At 39.2% G+C, this 23,897-nt stretch overlaps 1 protein-coding gene across 1 annotated transcript; it reads left to right on the top strand.

Moving 5' to 3' along the window:
- Positions 1-11,251: 11,251 nt before the first annotated feature.
- On the top strand, positions 11,252-18,740 carry vax1 (ventral anterior homeobox 1). Its single transcript, XM_023803979.1, has 3 exons — positions 11,252-12,138; positions 14,200-14,387; positions 16,862-18,740. The coding sequence occupies exons 1-3, from the start codon at positions 11,922-11,924 to the stop codon at positions 17,390-17,392; spliced, it is 936 nt and encodes a 311-aa protein (XP_023659747.1). The 5' UTR covers positions 11,252-11,921; the 3' UTR covers positions 17,393-18,740.
- Positions 18,741-23,897: the final 5,157 nt, after the last annotated feature.

Consider the following 23,897-nt stretch of genomic DNA (forward strand, 5'->3'; position numbering starts at 1 on the left):
GGAGGTGCGTGAAAACCTGTGGCGGCTGAGAAGCAGGGTGGCTGAGGCAAAGTTAAAGCGGGAAGCCACAGCTTGTGAATTGCCTTATGGTCTGCTGTCGGAGCTACCTGAGGCCCCAGATTCCGCTACCAGTAGCAGCAAGCTGGAAGAAGAAAAAGCGGAGAAACTGAAAGCAGAAAGATGCGCAGGAGATCTCTCTCTGTCGGGAGACAGAGGAGCTAGGTCCATTTGGGACACTATCCTGCGGGTTCCCCGGTTCTGGAAGCGGACGGCACCCGCTACCGGGGCACAAACCCCGACTCCGGCCCCCGAGATTCCCATGCCAGCTGTTCCTACAGCACCCCCCCTCCCGAGGTTTGCGTGCCGGCTGTTCCTGCAGCGCCCCTCGAGGTTCCAGCGCCGGTGGTTCCTGCTCTGCCCCCTGAGGTTCCTGTGCCAGCGGTACCTGCAGCTCCCCGAGGTTCCTGTGCTGCTGGTTCCTATTTCGGCCCCTGTGGTTCCTGCTTTGCCCCCTTGGGTTCCTGCTCAGTTCCCTGTGGTTCCTGCTTTGCTCCCTGTGGTTTCTGCTCAGTTCCCCGTGGTTCCTGTGCTGGCGGCAGATGTGCTGCCCCCCGTGGTTCCTGCTCAGTTCCCCGTGGTTCCTGTGCCGGTGGCTGATGTGCCACCACCCGTGGTTCCTGCTTGGTCCTCGCATCCCTTCCCCAAGGATGTCCCTGATCCCCCAGACCCTGCTCCAGTCCCCCTGGTTCCTGCTCCAGTCCAAACCCCGTGCCTCCAGCTCCTATGGCCCCAGTTCCCGTGCCTCCGGCTCCCATGGCCCCAGTCCCAGAGGAGGTCCCTGATTGCCAGACCACCGCTCCTCCCTCCTTTGTGGAGTTGGAGGAACAGCTCGAATGGGACCCCTCAGGGATCTCCCTGACCTCCCCAGTGACTTCCCCAGTGATTGCTCCAACATCACAACAGCACAGATCCCAGGTCCCCACCTCTCAGTCTCTTGGAAGGGGAGAGGACACCTGTGCCGGGGTCGGGTCCCGCCCACCCTGCCCCCTGGTTCGCCTGCGGGTCCTCCGGCTTCGGCTCAGCGGTCACCTTCAGTTCCGCCTGTGGCACCTAGTCAGCAGGCTGCAGTCCCACCTCTGATGCCTTATCGGTCACCTGCGGGTCCCCCATTTTCGGCTTGCCGGTCAGCCGGCGGCGGCTGCGCCTTCGCCTGCCACGGTTGCTGTTCCCTCCTCCCCTTCGCCTGTGTCGCCTTCCTCCTCGCCCCCTCTGTCAGTCCTTCTGCCTTCCTCCTCACCACCTTCGGCATTCTCTCCTGCTCCCTCCTCACGGTCGCTTGCGACCCATGTGGCTTCTGCCCCTTGCCTGCTGGGGTTCCCTCCGGCTCCCTTGCCCTCTGTCTTTGTGCCCCCTGTGTCTGCTCCTCGTCCTCCAGTTTCACCTTCATTCACTCTGGGCCCCTTCGTTCCTCCCGTTGGTCCCCCTGTGTCTCCGGTGTTGTTGCCCCTGTGCCTGTTTGCTTTTCCCATTGTTTGTCAGTTGTTGTCTGGGTTGCTGTCTTTGTGTCTGTTCTGCGTGTCCATCTTGTTCCCGGTGCCCCGTTGATGATTTGCTTTTGTTTTCCAGGTCCTGTGTCCCCGTTCCCATTCCTTGCTCCCCTTAGGCATGCCCGGAGTTCACGCCTTTGGGGGGGGTTTTGTCATGCCCTGCTCATCTGATCCTCCCGTGTGCCACGTCGCCTCATCTACCCCCTGTGGATTCCCCTTGTTCACCAGCTGTTTCCTGTTGCTGTCATTAGTTAGTTTCCCCTGTCCGGTCATTAACATTGCGTGTGTCCTGAAGTGTTGTACCCCACAAATAAACCCCTTTTGTGCGTATCCACGACTCCCCTCGCCTGCTTCCCTGTGCCGATCGTGACAAGAAACACCCCTTGTCTGGAGTACAGACTAAGAAAGCCTTGGAGAACTGCCTCTGAGGAAGTACAATCAGTTCCTGTGGTGTGAACACGGCAAAAGTTCTTGGTTCTTAAAAAAAGTTCTAGTGGTGTGACAGCACCCTATGTATCTGTCACGTCAGGGCATGATTGACAAACCACAGAGTGGTTTTCAAATTAAGGGAACTTTAATACAAACTAAACTCAATCACTCAATGCAAAATAAATCACAATGGGTTACACAAAGGCAGACAAGTGATTCTAGAACTAGCAAGAGACACTTTTACGCAGCAGGATCTGGACCTTCTGTTTGAGTCAGAATAGCAGCTCCAAGTCTCATTTAGGTCACATCACCGCATGAACTGGACCTGATCAAATTTTTAGGCAAATCGCACAAAATTGTAACTGCACTGCATAATAACAACAAAGAGAAGAGTGACTTGCATAAAATACTTAATCTTGTGAGCAGGATAACTCTGATTAATCTATTTATTCTAGGGCTGCCTTGACTAGTCTACTTTTTTCTGGAACCAGAAACTTTGTCCAAAACCAGAAAGTTTTGTCACATTCACACCACAGGAACTCAGCCCGATTGTAGTTACTCTGAGGTTGTTTTAGAACCCTTTTTAAGTACCTGCTCCACATAGCTACTTTTCGTTGGAACATGGACAACTGGGGAGGTTGCTGATTGGTTGACAACAAGCACCATTGCTATCTTGGAACTTACACAGAAGTGTGGAGAAAAGAGATGTACATCTTCACTGTCTTTCCCTCATCTGGGAGAGCTATGGTGTTGAGAAACCGCAAAGAGCCTTAAGACTTTTGACTGTCATTGTTTGCTGTATGTGTCCGATACAGATACAGAGTTCTATATAAAGTTTAGATCAAGACGTTTCACAAATTAGTAAATGGGTAAAAACACCTACATCATGCCCGCTAGTTTTGGGAAGAGTGTTGATCTTCTCAAAACTGAGAGTATTTGGAATTTTTGTCAAAAGAAACAGTTCTTCTATGTTAGCAGACACAAAAAAACATGTAAATCCAAAGTCCATATATTCATACCATACACAGGTTGCTGACTGCAGACATCATGGAGGTACAGTAAATCACCTCTAGGTGGTAATCTTGTCCCACAAGTGAGAAGCATTTTCAGTAGTTCGAAGAAATGGCATTTGCTTCAAATGCAGTGTGAGCCTATTATTTTATTTCTTCATGTTCCTATTTTGATGGTATGTGTCTGTGTATGTGTGTATGCACGCGTGTGTGTGTGTGCAAGTGTATGTGGATTATGTTTATATTACATTGTGGGGACCAAATGTTCCCCACAATGTAATAAAAACCTGAGATTTTGAAGTTGTGGAGACCATTTTTTGATGTCCCCACAAAGATCTGTTAAATCAATCAAAAAACGAAAAATACCATAAGTCTCATGTTTTGTTTGGTTACTTATGCGGATAAGGTTAGGGCTAGGTAGGGGTTAAGGTCATCATGTTGTGATTAGAGTTTTGAATGGAGAGTCCCCACAAAGATATAATTACAAACCTGTGTGTGCACGTGTGTGCGCGTGTGTGTGTGTGTGTGGGGGGGTGTTTTCCTGTGTGTATGTGTGTGTGCCACTTCTCAAGATGCATTATTTTGAAAAGTTGGATATATTCAGCTAGAATGAGTATGTTCATCATTGTAGATTTTTTACTTTCACAATATTTATCTAATTTACTCTCTAAAACAGCTGAATACCCACTAAATTCAACACAATTTTTGATCAGTCAAATTTTAAATTTTAAAGTGTGATTATGGTGACTTTCCTAATTTCTTCTGTCTGTGTTGAATGTAGAGAAGGGGATATACAAAGGGGCTAGTTATGTGAAATGTGAGCAATGTGAAATTGTGACTCCTAATCTGATACTTACAAATTATTATTATTACACCTGAAATAAAAAAAATATTAAAAAGTCAACCCATCTTTAGTCTTCAGCTGCAAATCAATTACATCCTGTAAAGTGATGCAGTAAATATAGAATTATCATAAAAGGCACCAGCTGCATTTTAATTACACCAAATAATATTACTGTAAATGTTTAGCATTTATTTTAGTTTTTTAACTCCAAGTTTTGTCAATGCTGTTGATTTTTTTAAGCAACAAAAAAGGTAAACCTGGTTGAGGCAAACAGCCAGATTGACTCCACATGATCTGAATACTTTATAATGGTGTTGCATGAGTAATCTTTTAGTCTGGTGTATTGGTGGTGTTTTCATGCAGAAGATTGTCATGTAACACTGGCACAGATTCTCTACTCTTAGGATGTAACAACTGTTTGTTCTGTTAGTTGCAGGTGACATGTTTCTAAATCCCTTTTTATTTTGTATTGTTTGCACTGTTTTATATATTGCAGTTATGTTCTGTGCTCTGTTGCCTTGGAAAACAGCATCAATTAAGTACATTAATAAAGTAAGGAAGTCAATTGCTTTACTCCTGATTGTTTCAAAGACAAATTAGTCATTGTCCTGGATTAAAATGTGTTTTTTCTAAAGAGTCTTTACTGTTATTGTCATTTACTTTTTAAATCCATGTCCTCTAATTATGAAGTATTATCATTACCAACATATTCATTTTTGCCTTTTGCATCATACTATATATGATTTTTGATGGTTGTGTGAGGCTTGTTCATAATGATTATTGTGCAGGATTTAAGAGAATCTTATACCAATCCACTCCTGCCGATGGAACCTCCAATCCAGATGACTTACCTCCCCTACTGGCACAGAGACTTTCACTTCCTCTTTGGCAGCTTGTTGTATCAGAGGAACAGCAGTCACCAAGGCTGGTTCCTTGTACTTTTGTCCATCTGTCTGGTTAGCCAGGACATCATTCTGCTATAGGAGCAGGCATGCTATCCACACACATCATTTACCATCGTGCATATGTGACCTGCATGTGTAACTCTAGTGACATATTTATTCCACTCATGTGACTCTGAAAAGCAGTTCTCTTGTCATTTGATGGCTTTTTTCTGCTAGAATCAGCAGTTTATTTTGTATATAGTAAGGTGGAAGTTAGTTCTCAGAACCACAAAGTCTTATATGCAAGTTTTTTTTCTAGTAATAGGTATATACTTTCCGTTAATTTGCTAGTTTTTAGTCTAAATGTATTCCAAGATTGTGATACAGCAGGCATACAGTCTATATCCATTGTAACGGGTACTGCCTCTCAGGACTTACATGGACCTTGACCCTGCGCTTCATCTCCATCAGCTTAAAATATGCATATGCTATATAAAGGGCAGTTTAAGAATTATGAAAATTGTGACTCATAATTTGACACATACAAACTATTTGTAAACAGATAATAGCCAACACTAAGAAGGAATATTACCTGAGTATCTGGGTTGTAATAGGCCATGAGAACAGACTTGCTGTTTGTAAAAGATTCATCTGATCTCTTTCATGAATATTGATTTTCTTTGGCTGCTTTTAATAGTTCAGGCATGATTCCTCAGAAATATTTCATGCCTACCCACCTACACTGCAAATACACTAAAATAAAAATATACTCAATTTGTTTCAGCTTTTATTGCATGTAGACAGATGACCTGTATAAAACAGTTACCAACTATTGCAAAAGTTGTTCTGCTTTGGCTCAAGTTTTTGCATTTTCTCACTTTGCTGCAACCTTTACCATAATCATACCTTCTATACTTTAGAAGGTGTATGTTTGGGTGTATATAGGTTGTGCCCTTGCCATTGTTATTGTTTGGGAGTATACATGCTTTGTCAATAATCTGACCCTTTGCATTGTTCAGGTACCAGTGTCATTTAATTTGTTCCCCCATTTCAGCTATCCTCACATTTCACCTCTATCCTTAAGTCGCCACCTTGCCCCTGTCATTACTGCCAAGTGCCCGATTTGCCTTCAGAGTAATGGCTTTCTGTCATGATGGGACCTTTGCCAAGCGAAACCCCACTATATCATCAATTAAGACGTTTAAGATTCGTCTGTGCAGAGAAGTGCACAACGGAACCTCAAATTTGCTGCTTTATTATTACGTTACGCCTGTCATTAATATGACATTGCATGAATCTTGCACCTCTTAAATAAACATTTAATGTAATAACTATAAGAAACAGGGAGTCAAGAAACTTACATGAAATCTGATTCTTAGTAGAGCCACATTTTTCTTAGAGAAACCAGCTGCTTTTTCAAAAATGCATATTATTTTAAAAGCAATGCGGTGAAGGTCCATTTATTTCATTTTAATTTTTAGTCAGTGCTGTAAATGCACATTTTAGAACTTTGTGATGATTTTAAGAATGGTTGTTCATTATATGATGCTACGCTCCAGTGCATGGTTTTAACAGGGCATACCTCTAGGCAGAAATTAATTTTGTGGCGGTCTCAGAGCGCTGAAGTAAATTTTGAGGGGGTGTTGTAATTTTAAACTTGTAATTTTACTACCTGGCCACATGTTTGATCAGTAACAAAACAATTTGGGGAGGGGTCAGGTTCACACCCGGTATTTTACTATGAGGTAATCCTGTTCACCTGAACACTGCTCACTACCCGGCACTGTCAGTAAGCAGTGGTCAGGTGATCTAGATCAGACATGGGTTTGGGGCAGCTATTCTGACTCAAACAGAAGTGATTAAAGGCAGTATTCTTCTGTTTTTGTATCCTGGTTATAGGGTTCCAGTAGATTATTTGAAAGTGTGTCCACCATAACATGTCCTTGGTCACACAATATGAGAAGGATTCTGTTTCAAAAATGAATGTTCTTCAACATATTCAACAGTTTGCATCATAAATATTATTATATCTTATTATATAGGTTCTTTTGAAAGTGAAATGATGATAGTAAATGCAATGAAAAGGTTACTTTTTTAATGAAACCCCTTATGAGGACAGATGTAAGGGTCGCTTCACTCACTGCTTAACATCATGTAAACTGTATTGCATGATAGAGAATGAGAGACAATTATTCCTGCCTAAAGTTGTACCACAATCAGTTCCTGAAAAACCATTCAAAAGAGTCTGGGCTGATGCATGATGGGGTTTTGCTACTTAAAATATTCTCTTCCTTGCCTTTCTTGTGAATTTCCAGCATAAGAAAACTGAAGGACAGACTGACCTGAAAAATGAAATGGCTCTTTTTGAAGTTCCAGATGGGTGCTATGTCTGTCTGCAGTTTCTTTGATTAAAGACCCCATTAAGAACCCCAGTGAAGTACACACAGTATACTGAATCAGACTTTGATATCAAAGAATATAATGAATCTAGTTTAGTATTACTGTTTGGCCTACATCATGAAACTTTTGTTCAAATCTGGAATAGACATGGCAATGTTTTGACAATGGTGCAATCGTACGAAAAGCAAACGAAAGCGCATGTTGCAATTTTATTGTGTGCTACAGCCTTGAGTCTTCATAGTGGTACAATGAATAAACAGTACTGTATGAAATAGTACTGCTTCATGCTCTTCATGGATAAAGGTAATACCGCTGCTAAAATAAAAATTCACCAGTTCAGTATAAATTGTGTGTGTGCGTGTGTGTGGATGGGTGTACAGTATGTGTATATATATATTTTTTAAATGTATACTGTGTTAGCAAATTGCTAGATTTTCTCATTATCGCCAATTGTTTTACCCCATAGCGAAACAATGTGGCCATATTTCAAAATCAGCAGTAAATTAGAAATGTTGTAATTTGATACTGACCCTTTCGAAGTACATTTAGAACATTATGACAATGCTCCAAGGATACCTGATGTCATTAAGCTCGTAGTGCCATTGGCACTACTGTATGAGATGTTTTATAATCTGTGAGAGTCACCTAATGACATTTGGGTGCATGAGTTGCATTTGTCTTGAATGTTGTTATAGTTTTGGGTTAAAACTTCTAGAGTTGAAGCAATTTAATTTAGCAAAATATTTTTGATTCTAAGGAGACACAATGTCTTTTGTCTGAAGTAAAGACAATTTTAAGAATTGTTTTCTCCAGATTCTTCACAAAATCTTTAAAGCCAATTCCTTTGTCAGCTGTCACCAATAATAATTTAAACTGACTGTGTTAGATGTAAAACCCTGCAGTTCGCTGTTAAAAGAAAAAAATGTTTGATTTTACGAAGCTGATATTTCACAACTGTAATATCTGTCTGGACCACAAACATACCATTATAGGTTCAGAGGTTTAACTTGAAACTGATGTCAAACAAGGATAAAAATTCCAACATATGTTCTGATGTGTCATTTTGTACAAGGCAGCCAATTTCAGGTGCCCATTCAGTCTGTTTTTTGCTGTAACAAGCTCTTAAATCTATTGTCCAAGCAGCCACCAGTACTGCCTGAGCCAATGTAATTCAGTTTTTGAAAATAATGACTCTATTTAACTGGTGACTTTCTCCTGGCATTCTGATTTGATCATTTGCTATAGGCAAAGGCTGTTTAAAAGATGCCAGAATTATTTCAAAATGGACCAAACCGTAAGATCCAAAAGTGATAATTGGCCATTGTTCCAAAGAATTTACTATTTTAGATACGTATCGCTCTCTTAGCAAGTCTCATTATACCCCGTATAAGGTTCTATTTTCTTCTTTTATTTATTAGGTTTATATAAGTCTGTGTACATCAATGCACTTTTTAGTACAATACAGGATGAATACAAAATCCAATCCATACAAAATTTGTAATATAGTCGTTTAAAAATTAATCATATTCACAGAACACTGGATGTAATAAGTTTGCCTCTTTTGAAGTAATTCAAGCTAAAAGTAGATATTCTATCAATTCTCATTGCAAAATTTGATTTTGAATAATTAAGATAACTATTCATTATTCAACTATTCAAAACAATGTTGGATTTTTCATGCTAACATGTTTGATAATACTGGATATACTTTTTGACTTTTTTTCTGTCCACGCTTTGTTTGGGTATTACTTGTAGTCCAAGGTCGGGTGGAGTTAGTTCAGGTTTATTATGGTTCTTTGCATGTTACACGTTGGAGATACATTGAATGAAACATTTTATATACACTGATCAGCCATAACATTAAAACCACTTGCCACTTATGTAGCCCTCGCTCCCTCCCCCCCCCCACCCCATCCCGCCAAAACAGTTCCGACCTCTCAAGTCATGGACTCTACAAGACCACTTGCAGGTGCCCTGTGGTATCTGGCACCAAGATGATAGCAGCAGATCCTTTAAGTCCTCTAAGTTGCGAGGTGAGAGCTCCATTGGTCGAACTTGTCTGTCCAGCACATCCCACAGATGCTCAATCGGATTGAGCTCTGGGATATGTGGAGGCCAAGTCAACACCTTTAACTCTTTTTCCATATTCCACAAAGCAATCCTGAACAATGCAGGCACATTATCCTTCTAAAAGAGGCCACTACCATTGGGAAATAACATGAAGGGGTGTACTTGGTCTGCAACAATGTTTAGGTAGGTAGTACATGTCAAAGCACCCATCCACATGAATGCCAGGACCCAAGGTTTCCCAACAGAACATTGCCCATAAATATATTCTTTTTTTACTACATAAAAGAATTAAAGACAGACAGAAATGTGGCTCTGCAGTGGAATATTTCAGTGCTTTATTTTATTCATTTATTTGTTTGCCCATCCTTTCTGTTTGTTATTTAGTGATGTTAGTCCAAATGCAATTATTAGCCAATTTGTTAGGAGGTGTTAACAGTACATTAGCACATAAAACACAATTTTAATGTCAGACTTTAGGATTTTCTGCTTCTAGTAACACTTCCATAATACATTTGTTAAGGATATATTAATGCAGCCTTTTGCGTTATTATATTATATTAGTACTTTTTCTGTTTGAGTTATATATATATATTTTTGGTCACTTTTTACAATTAGCCAACTACGGTAGGGCCAGCTCTTGCCATTTACTACATTGCTCCTGCTGTTAACTACTGTAAGCTTCTGTCCTTATCTACGCTCCTGCTGGTAACTACTCACCTGTCCTTAACTATGCGTCTGCTGTTAACTATGCTTCTGTACTTAGCTATGCTCTTGCCATTAACTACACTTATGTCCTTATCTATGCTCCTATTGTTAACTGCACACCTGTCATTAACTACGATCCTGCCGTTAACTATGCGCCTGAAAGCACAGCAGTCCTACAGCACACTGCTTAGACTGACTGGAAGCCGCACACTTACAAACACTATGAGATGGGTTCTCTTTGTATCGTGGTTTTATTTTGCTTTTCGAAGGTCTGGCAGGCAAGGTAGTCCAGCCAATGTATTTTCCGCTGTGCACCTTTGTGTTTTCATTGTTGACTGGTTTTCTTGTTATACTTGTATGATTTGGTTTTGTTGCCCATGGCCTCTGTTAAATTTTGGATGATGTTCACATGCTGGCCCAGGACGTGCCGCTGGCCAGTGGGTTCATGCTGCTCAAGGTGGGGCTCCGGCTTGCATTTAGAGCAGCACTCTGCCAGAGAAACTCTTTGTTTGCCCCTCTTTGCCTTTCTTAGCCCTTCTTCTCTACTTCAGCCCACCGGTCCCAAACACTTGGTGAAAAGGTTAGTGCAACATGTGACCTTTCAACCCTTCCAAAGTCTATGCCCTGGCAGCCACACTCTGGGAATTGTCTGTTAATAGTCCAATTAGATAATTGCCATCTTTCGCTTCTTTTCCTCTCCGTTTCCCATAAAGGAATGAATGAGGAGAGGAGAGTGAAGAGGGCTTCTGGCCTGCAAGGTGACAAGAAGAGCTGAAGCATGTTTCTTGCACAAGGCTGTTTCCTTGAATTGAAGCATTGTGGCCTAATCAATGGTCTTATTGGATTACTGGCCACTGCTGTTCCTGCAGATATTGTTGAGCTGACAATGAAATAACTAGGAGTGGGGTGGGTGGGTAGCAGGGTGGAAAGGAGGTGGTATTTCATGGGTGTGTGGGGAGTTAAGACACTTTTTGTCCCTTTTTTGTATTATGTGGATCTTTGCTAAAGATTATATGCACAGGCTGCTTCCCTTGTGCATATACATGAAAAGAAGGACTTGCTGTTAATGACTGGTTCCTCAAGGCTTCTCAGACTGCAGCCTTTCTTGCAGCTACACATGGGACAAACAGAGCAGCCCGACACAGCCCATGTGTGACCAAAGCTGCTTTGTGAATTGGCATCTTTTCCATCTTACATTTCCAGTGAATGGGATTCAGTTTTTTTTTTTTTTTAACTTTTTTCATTGTCCACTCTCCCTCTCCACCTCTCTCACTTGCTCTCTCCTTCTCGCTCTCTCTCCTTCTTTCTATCCTGCTCTTCCCAGATATCCCCACACCGGAGTGTGCTTGGGCATGGGGGGCCGTTGATTGGTGAAAGGTACTGTAGAGCAGACCGAGCCCTGTGAGCACGGCTGGGAGAACGACTCCAGCTGAAAAGTGGAAAATGGCTGGTCGGGCAGCTGGCATGGCAGACTGAAACACCCTGGAACTTTTCTGGAACTCTCACTTGGTGCTTTGTGCTGCAGGAGGCTTTCGTGAACCAAGACCAATCATTTCACTTGATCCTCTGGCTGAATGCTGCCTGACTGAGGGGACGGAATTCTCAAACCCCTCCATTAAAACCTGATATATTACCCAAACAATTTAGTGAATTCATGAGGTTACGTAAATGTGGAGGCTGCAAAATTACCGTAATCAATTGAAACAGCAAGTGTGCGTCTGCCTGTGAGTCTGATTATTTGGAGATCATCTATCAAGTAGATGTGTGTGTAATAAGCCAAGCGCATTAAATCACTGTCGAGTTGCAGTGGTAAGTCCATGATCATTGGGCAAGTGAGTCTGGACAACAATAATTGCGAATCTACACAGATGAGGAACACATCTTGCCTGACATTAGATAGCTGACTCTGTGTCTAAAAGGTTCTGTTCTAAAGGAACAGCTGCATCATCGAGGCGACACAGCAAGCGATATTCTCAACAATCAGTGTTTTTTCACCCAGGAAAAAAAAAATTGTTTTGAGAGGTAAGTGAGTATGGAGGTCAGATACAATCAAGAGAACGAGTCAGGGATGGTGCTGAAGAATGGACTTAAGGATGGGAAAGAGGGAAAGGATTCCCAGGGAAACATTTCAAAATCGTTTCTGAAGGAGCAGCAGGAGACTTTTCCAGCTTCTGGGACAGCAGAAAACTGTGAGAAAAACCGAGGGAACTCGGCAGATCCGGATTACTGCAGGCGAATCCTTGTGAGAGGTGAGACGTTTGATAGCTTTGTTTCAGTGCTGTTCTGCTGATCATAGAGTGTTTTATTATAAATGCTGCGGAAGCTTCCTCCTTCTAAAACAGGACTCACACTATCCACATGTAGAATTATGTTAGTGTACCAAATGGTTTCTGACTTCATAAGGATGCCATAAGCACATAGGGATGCCTTGAATTGTTTGATTTAACTCCTGTGTCTTAATACGTATGTAATGTATGTGCATACGGTATAATGATGGGATGCTGGGCATTAATGTCACCTATCTGTGTGAGTATCTGTTATGTATGAACAAACTACAGGAAATATTTTGCACGTAAAAGAATCATTTTTTTAATATCCAACAAAATGTTTGCAAATATATTTTGAGTCATCATACAGGGAGAAAAAAAATGATGTGTTCCTTGTGGTGTGCCTGCGTGTTCTTTAACTTCAGTTTGCTTCCGGGGTGGCATTTCAGAAGTTAAACTATCTGTATCCAGCGATACATTATAATTGTCACGTCCCAGTTTTTGGCTGTTGAACTGTAAAATTATAGATAATTAACGAATTCATGATATGTTAAATAAAAACGGTTAAATTATACCTTAAAAATTAAAATAGAGAAAAAATCGTGATGATAGTATAAACTTAAATTTCCCTAACTACTGGTAAAATCTTTAGTGTTTAGTGTGAATGATCTTTTATTTGTATCTGTTGCAGTTACCGTACTGTATGATATCAAAACATAAACGGCTGATTCAAAAATAAATCACCCGGTCTTATTGTTGCATAAACTAATTTCACTTTTGCTCGTTAGAATTGAATTCCTGAAACAATAGATATGTGTACATAAGTGGATTTTATGCACGTTTATTGTATTATATATTTACTTCAAGTTAATTACATGCAGTATTTTCGTGCTGCGTCAGTTTTTAAGCAGCAATCATTATCCTATTACCCCGCATCACCTTAATAAATTTCACAGCTATAATATTTTAACAATAAATAAATAACTTGCCCTGACGAAAACATTATGAACTAGGCCTATTTATTAGGTGCAATAATGCACAATTAAAATTGAAAACAGCAAAACTTGTAAACCTGTAAAAATGAACGGAGCTGTGTTAAAAAACTAATGAGAAAATATTTTAGTGATATGACACTGCTACCAAATAAATACATATTCTTAACAGTTACTTCCCGTAAAGGAAAGTTAATAATCAAGAATAAATTAAGAACGACTTGCTAATTGTTCAATCGATAATGTGGTATTCACGATGAGTGCCATTCACGAACGTGGGCTTTTAAGCCACACCGGGAACATATTTAGAGCTCTAGGCCTATTGTTGCAATTCAGAAGAAACTTAGCACTTTTTGCGACATTTGTGGTAAAATACAATAAATTACTGCGCGCTTTTTGCTTGTCTATAACTTTCTGTGAAGCAGCGTAATTTGGATTGGGGCCCAAATGAAACATTAAGTTACATATTTTAACATAACATATAAGTAATGCATTATTCTTTTTTATATTTAATATTTAATGTCCGGTTGTTTTATTGATTATACTGAAATTTGCATAATTATTTAGTGAAGGATGTCTCTTTCTAAATGTTAAGCACTGAAATTACACCTGATGTAAGTTATAGGTAGCACATGCTCGTTTATGAGTATTTGTATTGTGTTCTGAAATATGTCTCCTAAAATTATTAATATCAGCACTTTGTCCGCCCTTTTTCTCTGAGGCGTTGTTCTTAAGCTATACCATGTCAACCATAAATATACAGTTGTATTCACGCACATCAAAATAACGCAGTTTAACATGCATGCTTTAGATGCCTATATACTGTACGTACTTATTTGGTAAAATATGTCATGGACTCAGTTGTTGCGTAGTATCTAAATTTTATGTGGAATATAATAAGAAATAGCCGTTCGTCGAGATTTCAGTTATTCAGACAACAGAAGGTGAACAAACAGTACAATAATTAGGCCTACATCTAGAATGTAGGTGGCGTCTTCGAGAATTACAGGGTGAGGATGAAGTAAGGAAATGATAATTTATTGTATTTCAGATGCCAAAGGGTCCATCAGAGAAATTATTCTGCCAAAGGGCTTGGATTTGGACCGACCAAAGCGCACCAGGACCTCTTTCACTGCCGAGCAGCTGTACAGGCTGGAGATGGAGTTCCAGAGATGCCAGTATGTGGTGGGAAGGGAGCGCACGGAACTGGCCCGCCAGCTCAATCTGTCAGAAACTCAGGTAACTGGGAAAAGCGACATTCAATAAAAACCGTGCTTGGAAAGGGTCCTCTTTTATTGCTCATATTTAAAAACGACAGTAGGTCTATATCTGAGCAAGACACAGTAGAAAGTAGATGTCGTCAGGCGATTTGATATGTCATACTGTAGGTTGTCATACTGTAGGTTTGTTTTCCACATGCGATTCACTAGGTTTCGTCAGGTGATTTTTTCCCAAACGATTAATTTAAAAATAAATATGAACTTTTTTAAAACGTCCGTCAGGGCTGTTGATGTTATATTAAAAAGACATAACATTAATTTCTGTAGCTTCCGAAATGCGTCGTGCCCTACTGCAGTGAATTGACTAGAAAATGACAACATAGGCTACTATAAATTAAGCATTTCACAATCTGTACAGTTTTCCCTAAAATCAGTTTTCTCTTCCATAGCTAAATATAGCAAATATATATCTGAATCTACCTGTCGGGTTAAATAAAAGGAAGTGCACATTTGTGATGATCTGCATGTGCACCTTACATGTCCTGGGTGTTTAAAAAACATACAAAGTTTAGCCCGCGGTCAACGTTTCAATTTCGGCGAAACGCAACCAGCTTGTGTATGGCCGATACAACTGATTTCATTGTTTATTTGTATGTCTTTGTATATTTGTGTAATTATTTATATAATAATTCCTTTACGTTTAGGCCAAGATATTTCATGTTTGCATAATCCATCGCTTTTCCATTCTGAGACAGTTTGTATTAGAATGGTTTTCGCTTCTATATTTATAACGATTAAAATATATAAGAACTGTCATAACTAGAAGACCTTCATTTTCATTAGACGTAATTATACAGTAAAACAGGTTGTTATTTTGGCCTGATGGACTTCTTGTGACCACCCCAGAAATTTTTTGTGTTTGTCATCTCATCTCATTTTGTCGCTGAAGCGAACATTAGGCCTATTGAACAGAAATTTCTCAAATTATGCAATGCAGCGCATCTTGACAAAGTCAGTGGATTTGTCACTATCGGTTATCAAATGTTTCCGAAGTGTTCTAACGGTTTCAGAAAAAAATGTGTGTGTGTGTGTGTGTGTGTATATATATATATATATATATATATATATATATATATATATATATATATATATATCATACACAGTTCTTCAGGATTATATCTACATGTAATTGTATCAATCGCTCTTACATACAGTATGGAGATGTGCTGAGCTGAACACGCATCCAGTTCCCATGGCATAATTAGTAGCCAATACGTATGGAAAATGCTAGAAATGACTATACTTTAATTTTTAAGAATAATTTTCAAGAGCCTTATTCAATCTTTAATTTAGAATTTAGAATTACGCAAAAATATTTGTGACAGGTTGACTGACGTTGGTCTTTGCATGGAGTTATTATATAAATGTTATTAATGAAAACATTATTTTTAGAATAGCAAAATACAATTTATTGCCCAGTTATAAATAAACATAATGCGTGAAAATGTGTGAAATCCTTGCACCTGCCTATCATAGTTTCTTTTCACATTAACGCTTAATTATGACGTCCAGTGGCTGTCTATTGAGTTTCATTTATTTATTGTTCACGTCAGTTGCTTGTTTTTAATTTTTATTATTTTCATGTGAATAATTTTATTACAATATATACCACAATGCACGTAATGATGTTTGGAAGGGTGCTTTTTGATTACTTTCGCTATAATGATGTTCATGGTTTAGGCAATGTGTTACGGAGCAGTGAAGACACTTTGCAGATTTGCAGAACTAACCAATTTAATAAGAAAAAAATTATCTAGGAAGAACTCGGTAGAAGATGTTTTAAAGCATACTTATTGCTGCATGTATGAGCTGATGTTTAGGCAGATACTTATTTCAAATCATGTGGTGTAAAATAGTACTTGAGGATATTTGGGATAGAAATTGCAGTCCTTTGACAGCACAAAGGTCAAGCTGCTAATCAAGCCTACATCTCTTCCGGTTACATTGAATAGTGTCTCCGTTTTACACTTCTGAGCAAAACAAAGCCACCACAGTGATCTCAGGCTTTAGCATGAAGCACTGACAACTGCTCCCATACAATACATGAAATTTTCAATTCCAACATTCTCCTAAGCCTTTTTAATCTTTTCAGCACCATATATTCCTGTTTATCCAGCTAAATCACCCACATGCTTTATCCCATAATAGGGTGGTATTTGCATTTCGTTTTGTATGACTGCACTGGCTTGTGTATACATTATTAGCAGTGGTTATTTGACATTCTCACTTTTGTTTTTGCAAAAACATTTTTCATGACTCCAGCATTCGCTGTAGAGTTTTCTGTTTGGTGGTTTCATTGCACATGCTGAAACCTGATGTGTGTCAGTGTTATTTATAGGAAACTGAGACACAGAGCTGTGTGTCAGTACTGACACATCATTCCAATGTGTATATTTCCTCTTGTCATTTGTTTTTATTGGTCTGGCCTTGAAGGTAAAGGTTTGGTTCCAGAACCGGCGGACAAAACAGAAGAAGGACCAAGGCAAGGATTCTGAGCTCCGCTCAGTGGTGTCAGAGACGGCGGCCACTTGCAGCGTGCTCAGGCTGCTCGAGCAGGGCCGCTTGCTGACTCCCCCTGGTCTGCCAGGTCTCCTGCCCCACTGCGGCAGTGGTGCCACCCTGGGCTCTGCCCTGCGCGGCCCATCCATGGCCATCGCCAATGGCGGCAGCAGTAGTAGCAGCAGCTCAGGGACGGCAGGGAGCCCTCCGCTGCCCACTGTCACCAGCTCAGGGCCAGCCACTGGCATGCAGAGCTCCCCGCCTGCCCACGGTCTCTTCAGCTTCTCCATGCCATCTCTACTGAGCACCGTGGCCACCCGGATCTCCTCCAACCCACTGTCGATGGCTGGCTCCCTGGCAGGGAACCTGCAGGAACTCTCCGCTCGTTACTTGAGCTCATCCGCCTTCGAACCTTACTCCCGAAACAACAGCAAGGAATCCATGGACAAGAAAGTGCTGGAATGATTTTTAAAAAGCTGTGTCTATTTCTGTCACCATGTTTGTTAACTTTGCTTTCTTTTTATGTTGGTGTGCTGGTTCTTATTGGTTGTTGTTCATATGCCACACACAGTTTCCTCAGAGAACACATACCAACATTAACTTGTTTATTCTCAACAAAACAGAGAGATTTTCAAAGCTTTTTGCACTAAATAAAACCTTTAACTGCATGTAATGAATACAAATGCTTCATGGAGCAATTGACCAAGAGATTACAAAAATATGAAAAAGATCATTTAAATTATATTTTCAGTTAGTTGTGGTTTTTCTAAGTAGATATTTTTGTTATAATTTTAAAGATTTAAAATGGTGGATTTTATCACAGCAAAGAAGCTTAGAAAATGAACCCAATTCAGCTTATTTACTCAACAAAATCAAGACTTGGGAGAAATGCACAGTCACAGAAACCTTTGAGCAACTCGGTTTTGTGTATACTTGTGCTTGTGTAGTTTATCTTTTTCTAAACTAACACCGTACACATATGTAGAGGTAGCATGGAAGCTCCTAAAAGCAGGAAATGCTCTCAGTCCCCCACATTCCTCAGAATCCAAGAGAAAATGCAGATCTAGCAACTTGCATTTTCCTCTTAATGTTTGCTTTTTCAAAATAGTAAACTAAATGATGGTCATTCGTTGACCAGTTATTGACCAAAACAAACAGAATAAGAATGTTACATGATGATTAAGCTGTTGTATGTATGTTGTTTTCATAATGGTTTTGTGAGGGTTTTCCAAACTTTATTTAAACATGGTCTAAATGTGTAACTTTTATGTCTTAAACATGCAGTATTTGACTTTTTATCTGTAATTAAAGTATTAGAATTGTTGTCCTGATTGCCATGTGTAAATGACATTTGAAAGTGAGTTTCGGTCCCTTTCAGGACTCAAAAAGTTACAAGAAGGGATAAGAAGAGGTGCATGGACCGTGGTTGTCTTAGAGCTTTTGAACTTTTGCAAGCTGCTCATGGCCTTGAATATATTAATGTTATTTGGTGCAAAATGAGTTTTTGAGAGCATAACTGTAACAGATGCAAGGGTTTGCAATTTTTAAAAGATATGACTCTTCTGAGATGTGAAGATTTTAAAAACCATACCATCAGCTTCAGGTCAGGAAGATTAAGAACAAGAGTTGCTTAGTAAAATTATTGTAGTATAACGTAAAGGAAAATGAGAATTGTACCTAAAATTGTTATTTTATTGTAAATTATTCATGTCTGTAATTAATAGATGATTAGTATATTTGAAAAACAGTGAAAGGATGGCTGTGAAGGTGTGTCAAACATCAGAGAAGGCTTTTGGTGCTGTTGTTGTCAAATATGTTGAACTTTGTGATCATGTGGTATGAGTGTGAATATATATTATATATATGACTAAAAACAGCCAGCCGTGTTTTTTGTTTAATTTTGCGCTGTCCCTGATGTCCACAGCTCTCTGTTGTACACTGAACACCTGTGCTGAGTCCTGGTTATAATTATGAGAAGTATATCCCCGCTATGCGTCACTCTGCTCTCATGAAGGTGCATGTGTACCAAGGCACAGGAATCCACGTGCCAACTCTGCCACTACTTGCAGGATCATTTCCTCAGTGTAATTAAAGAACAAAGGATTAAATGAATACAAACATGAAGGTGGATTCATTACAGTGATATTTAGAAACCCAAACAACATCTCATCTGGATATAATTTATGAGATTTGCATTTAGGACAGAAAAACAAGCTACCTGTGATTTAAGGTTTCGCTGAGCACATTGACACGTGGAAGGTGCATTTGCTCACAGCGTAGTGCTGTGAGCAAACGGTAATCTGATTAGCGTGGCGATCGAGGGTATGCAAGCTGTGAGGCATCAGGAACGCTGGGGAGCCCGAGTTTGAACTGAGGCAGTGTTGTGCAGACAGCAATGAGCTCAAGAGCATGAAGCACCAGGAGAATGATCTGCAGCAGAAGGCCTGAGGTCCTGCTGGCCACATCCTGAGACAGATGGTGATCCAACATTTAATCTGGTCACAGAGATGCCAAACAGTTTGTTTCAGTTTCTTTTATATAATCATGCCAAAAAGTTGATGAAGGCTTTAAATCAGTAACTTTAGCTGATTTTCTAAAAATTTGTATAAAATTATTACATACATCTCATGGAAAATTAATGCACGGTGCCATATTTTAACCAAGTTGCTGAGCAGTAAGTATTATGGAGGTACATTTGTGAAGTTTGTTAAAGGCCACTAAACATGGTTTTAAAAACCCAATGGAACTGGTTTAATAAAATCCTCAAACCTGGATTTAGAAATATCAGATTAACTGCAGCAAAAGTTTCATGGTTTAACAAAAAAAGATTAGTCATTACATGTGCAATAAAAGTTTTAAATGCATCTTAGAAAGACAACCATTTTCACAGTTATATCTATCTAAACATTAAATATAACAATATTAAATATAACTTGTAGTATGTATGTATGTAAATATACATTTTCATATTGTTTAGAGAATTACTATAGTTGTTAAAGAAATTTGAACTTTGTCTGAGTTGAAAAGAAGAGTTTTCTGTAAATACATGTATAATGAGGCTGTATATGTGTAGAATGTGAAAGAGATCAAAAGGTTTCTCTCTAAATCTCTTGACGTCTCATTCTGCCTTATACTAAACTAGAACATGAACTAGGTGTTTTATATATCCATGTGTAAGGTAAAAAAAACTTCAAACAGTTTACAAAAATTATTTCATTAAACTGTATACTGTGCAGACATAGCTGAAAGGTGGAAAGCTGTGAGAATCTGACATGAGTCTGAAAATGGATGCCAAAAACAGCCTTGTGAAGGATGGGCAATGCAACAGGCCAGAGCTTCGCTGACTCTTTTCAAGAACACTTAGGTTCCCGTTCAATTGTTATAATTTCTATGGCCCAAGAAAATCCCACTTTGTCCCATGAAAAGACAAGAATTCAGCCATTCAGAATGCAAGACATACTTACATGAGAAAGAAAATGTTTCTAAAAAAGCAGCCACTGTGGCTACAAAGCTGAGGAAATTACCAGACACTCCAATGCAATAATAATAATAATAATAATAATAATAATAATAATAATTTAATTTAAGGAGAATGTCACATCCACCATATGTATTCCTGGCCCCCAAGTTCACATCCAGGCTGCTCTAAGGACATTGTGACGTGGCCTTTTACTGATCAGATTCACTAAGAAAAGATACATGCCACTTTAACCTTTATTTAGCCCATGGATGACCTCAGATGAACTGCAGGGTATTATCAACACACACAGATTACAAGCGGTGGACAAACTTGTATTTTATACTTAAAATTTTTTAAAGCTTTAGAGATCGTGTGGATACAAAATTATCATAATGAAAGGTACTTAAAAGTGAGGTAATCACTGTACTGATGTATGCAGGGTTGCTGACTCTCAAGCATCTGGCATGACATTCATGCTTTCAGATTCTGATGCTCATGCAAAAAATCTTATGGCAAATCTATATTATTCCAGTATAGGCCTAAAATTAGCTACATCAAACACATTGGGGTAGGCTTGCAAACCCTGTAGACTATTTACAAGGTAATAAAATTGTTACATACATGTAAATGCATGTGCATGTGTGTGCAGACTTCTCTTGAATTGGAAATCTCACCCCAGTCAGGTGACCAAAGTTGGCTTAGAAAAGCTCTGCTGGTAATTATTAGGGTCATCAATTAACAAATCAAGTGAAATTTGAATCAGTTAATGGCCAAACTTCATACTTCGGAATTTTCGCTCTCTGGATTTTCAAAAAGTGATTATTTACACTATTATTTCATATTATTTACACCAATTATTAATATATTAACATTTATTTTGACTTGGTGCAATAACTGTATATGTATCATTCATCTGTACCATTATCCACATCACATGTGCGATATGTGTAGTTGTATGCACAAATTTATCATAATTTTCTTCTTATTTATTTCTATCTTTTTTGTTATAGTATGGTTTTGCTTTGCCTTTTCTATTGCTATTTGATTTTTAGGCTGTTGCAACAAGTACATTTCCCCCCGTGTGAGATCAATAAAATCTTGTCTTGGGTTATCTTATCTTATCATCTTAATTTGTTATTAATCAAAAGATATATATTACATTCTAACCAGAATCAAGCTTGACTTTTTTAGGAAACTCTGTTTTTTGTGGGAAAATGGGAAGAACAGAGTCAAACAGGCATTTTACAGTGAGATTAAAAACCTATTGCAGCAATGAAATTTAAGGGTGTTTATCTGGATATCGGCCTGTATTCACAAAGCATTTTATCTTACCACTAAGAGTACTCCTAAATCGACTGAAATTTTTTTTCCTAAAACCTATCCACAAAGTGGCTGAGAGCAACTTTCAGTTAGGAAAAGAGCCAACTCCTAAGCTAAGAGTAAGACTTAGTCACTATGGCTGACATCGGTTCTCATGCACGCGCTTGCCTGCAATAACCATGGGGATTGGTTAATGAGAGGCCAGTATGTGCTGGTGAAATCTATGCGCAACATCCCACAATCAGAAATACAGGAAACTGCTTATAGTGATCATATTCATAGTGATCAACCACTTACATCGATTAAAAAGCTTGGAACAAAATCATTTCTGTGTAAATGCTGTTTAAATAATTCACTTTTAGTAATCAAGTAGTTCACTTACAGTGTTCATTTTGGGTCTTTTTATACATGACAACAGATAGAAAAAATTTAAACAACATTATTTTTATTCTTTCTTTTTTTTATTTACTTTGATAGCCCTACTTTGCCTTGTAGTAACCTGTCTGCTTCTGGCTAGCTACCTGCTGTGTGGCCAGAAAACATAATGGGAAAAAGAAGTAATTTTCTCTCAATATCAAATATATCATCAACGTTTATGATAAACTGCCAAAAACAAGCCAATGAGATGCAGCAGTGAAATTACAATAAGCTGTATTTTATGTACGGTCCTGTAGTATATTATAGCATATCTGACTTATACACAGTTCAGTAATTTAATTTGTACAGTTCTATCATTTCAAAAGGGTTTGAAACAGCTGTAATGTTTTTTGAAAGAGTCAATAAAATTCAGTAAATAGGGATGCTGTCTATTTTATTACCTCAGATGCACGTAATTACATTTGTATATTTATTCGTCTGAGACATAAAGAAAATTGAAAAAAAGGTTATAATGATCATTTGCTTATAATGATGAATTTCACCCAGACAGACTTCATCACTATAAGCGGTTTCCACTGTATTTGACTGGGTTGTTTTGTCCGTTAGAGATGTCATTGCATTCCACACAAGATCCACAACAATCATTATTCCATCCCAATTGAGTGGGTATCTTTTAAGTAATTCAGCGTAGTTTAATGTTTCCATGACATTGCGACAAGGTTTGACAGCGGCCATTTTGCGACTGTATGTGAATTGGTCTTAGTGACTTAGGAGTCCTCTCAACTACTTTTTAGTACTCCTAGATGTAGGTGCTACTTTTAGCACTAAGGGGCTTTTTTAATTGCTCTTAGTGAAAAAAATGAGGGGTCCTACATTTAGGCATGACACGGCCATAATTTTTAAGAGTTACTCCTAAATCGGCAAGTCAGGAGCTACTTTTAGCTTTAAGATACTTTGTGAATATGGGCCCTTGTGTCCAGTTTTGCTCATTGTTAAAATCTGAAACACATATACCTTTTTCACTTATTTTGAAAACACACTACACAATCATTGATATATATATATATATGTGTGTGTGTGTGTGTGTGTGTATACACACATATATATGTATATGTAATTTGCATAACGTTCTGTTTCTACGAATCTGCAGTTTGTGTCTGCCTGTGAGCTTTTTTTCTCTTTTTCCTACAGAAAACAGGCATCATGGGCAGCAGAAGGCTCTACTATACTAAAGACAGTCTTTTGTCCATCTATACTGAGTATGAGAGTCTTGTCTTCCCCGCTGGGTCTTGTGAATCTGCTGAGAAAGAAAATGGTTGCATTTTCCTAGTGCCATCACTTCTACAGAAGTCCAATTAGAAAATGGCCTGAGGTTTTGTGGGTGGTAGCTGTAGCTGGGTGAGGGTTGCAGTGGGGGGGGGGGGGGTGCTTGTAGGGGGGAGGGGCTCCACAGAACCTTGAGACCACCAACATATTTGTCCATGTCACATGACTTAACCCAAGCAGAAAGAGAGGTCTGTGTGTCTCTCTGTGTTTTTTCTGCTGCGCTCTTCCTTTTTGTACTTTTACATAATAGTGACAGTAATGACTCCATGGCAAAACAGATATCCTTCCTGTTCAAGGACTGGATTAGCTGCTCAATGACAATCCTGGATATAATCTTGGCCTTCTATTAATTAATTAGTTATAGTGAACTTCAAGTGCTGGTTAATCTGGATTCATTAGCTGAGTAATGATTATATATTTCCTGCACCCCCCTCTCCCCAGCCCAACCAAGCAATGATCACTTCTGCTGAATAAGAGATCCCAAAG

Source organism: Paramormyrops kingsleyae, chromosome 3, assembly GCF_048594095.1.
Source record: "Paramormyrops kingsleyae isolate MSU_618 chromosome 3, PKINGS_0.4, whole genome shotgun sequence".
In the NCBI taxonomy this organism is placed as follows: Eukaryota; Metazoa; Chordata; class Actinopteri; order Osteoglossiformes; family Mormyridae; genus Paramormyrops; species Paramormyrops kingsleyae.

Excerpts from the sequence above, each read along its gene's own strand:
- vax1 (XM_023803979.1), top strand. The coding sequence starts at position 11,922 with ATGGAGGTCAGATACAATCAAGAGAACGAGTCAGGGATGGTGCTGAAG. Across the intron at positions 12,139-14,199 it reads CAGGCGAATCCTTGTGAGAG|ATGCCAAAGGGTCCATCAGA; the intron begins GTGAGACGTTTG and ends ATTGTATTTCAG. Across the intron at positions 14,388-16,861 it reads TCAATCTGTCAGAAACTCAG|GTAAAGGTTTGGTTCCAGAA; the intron begins GTAACTGGGAAA and ends CTGGCCTTGAAG.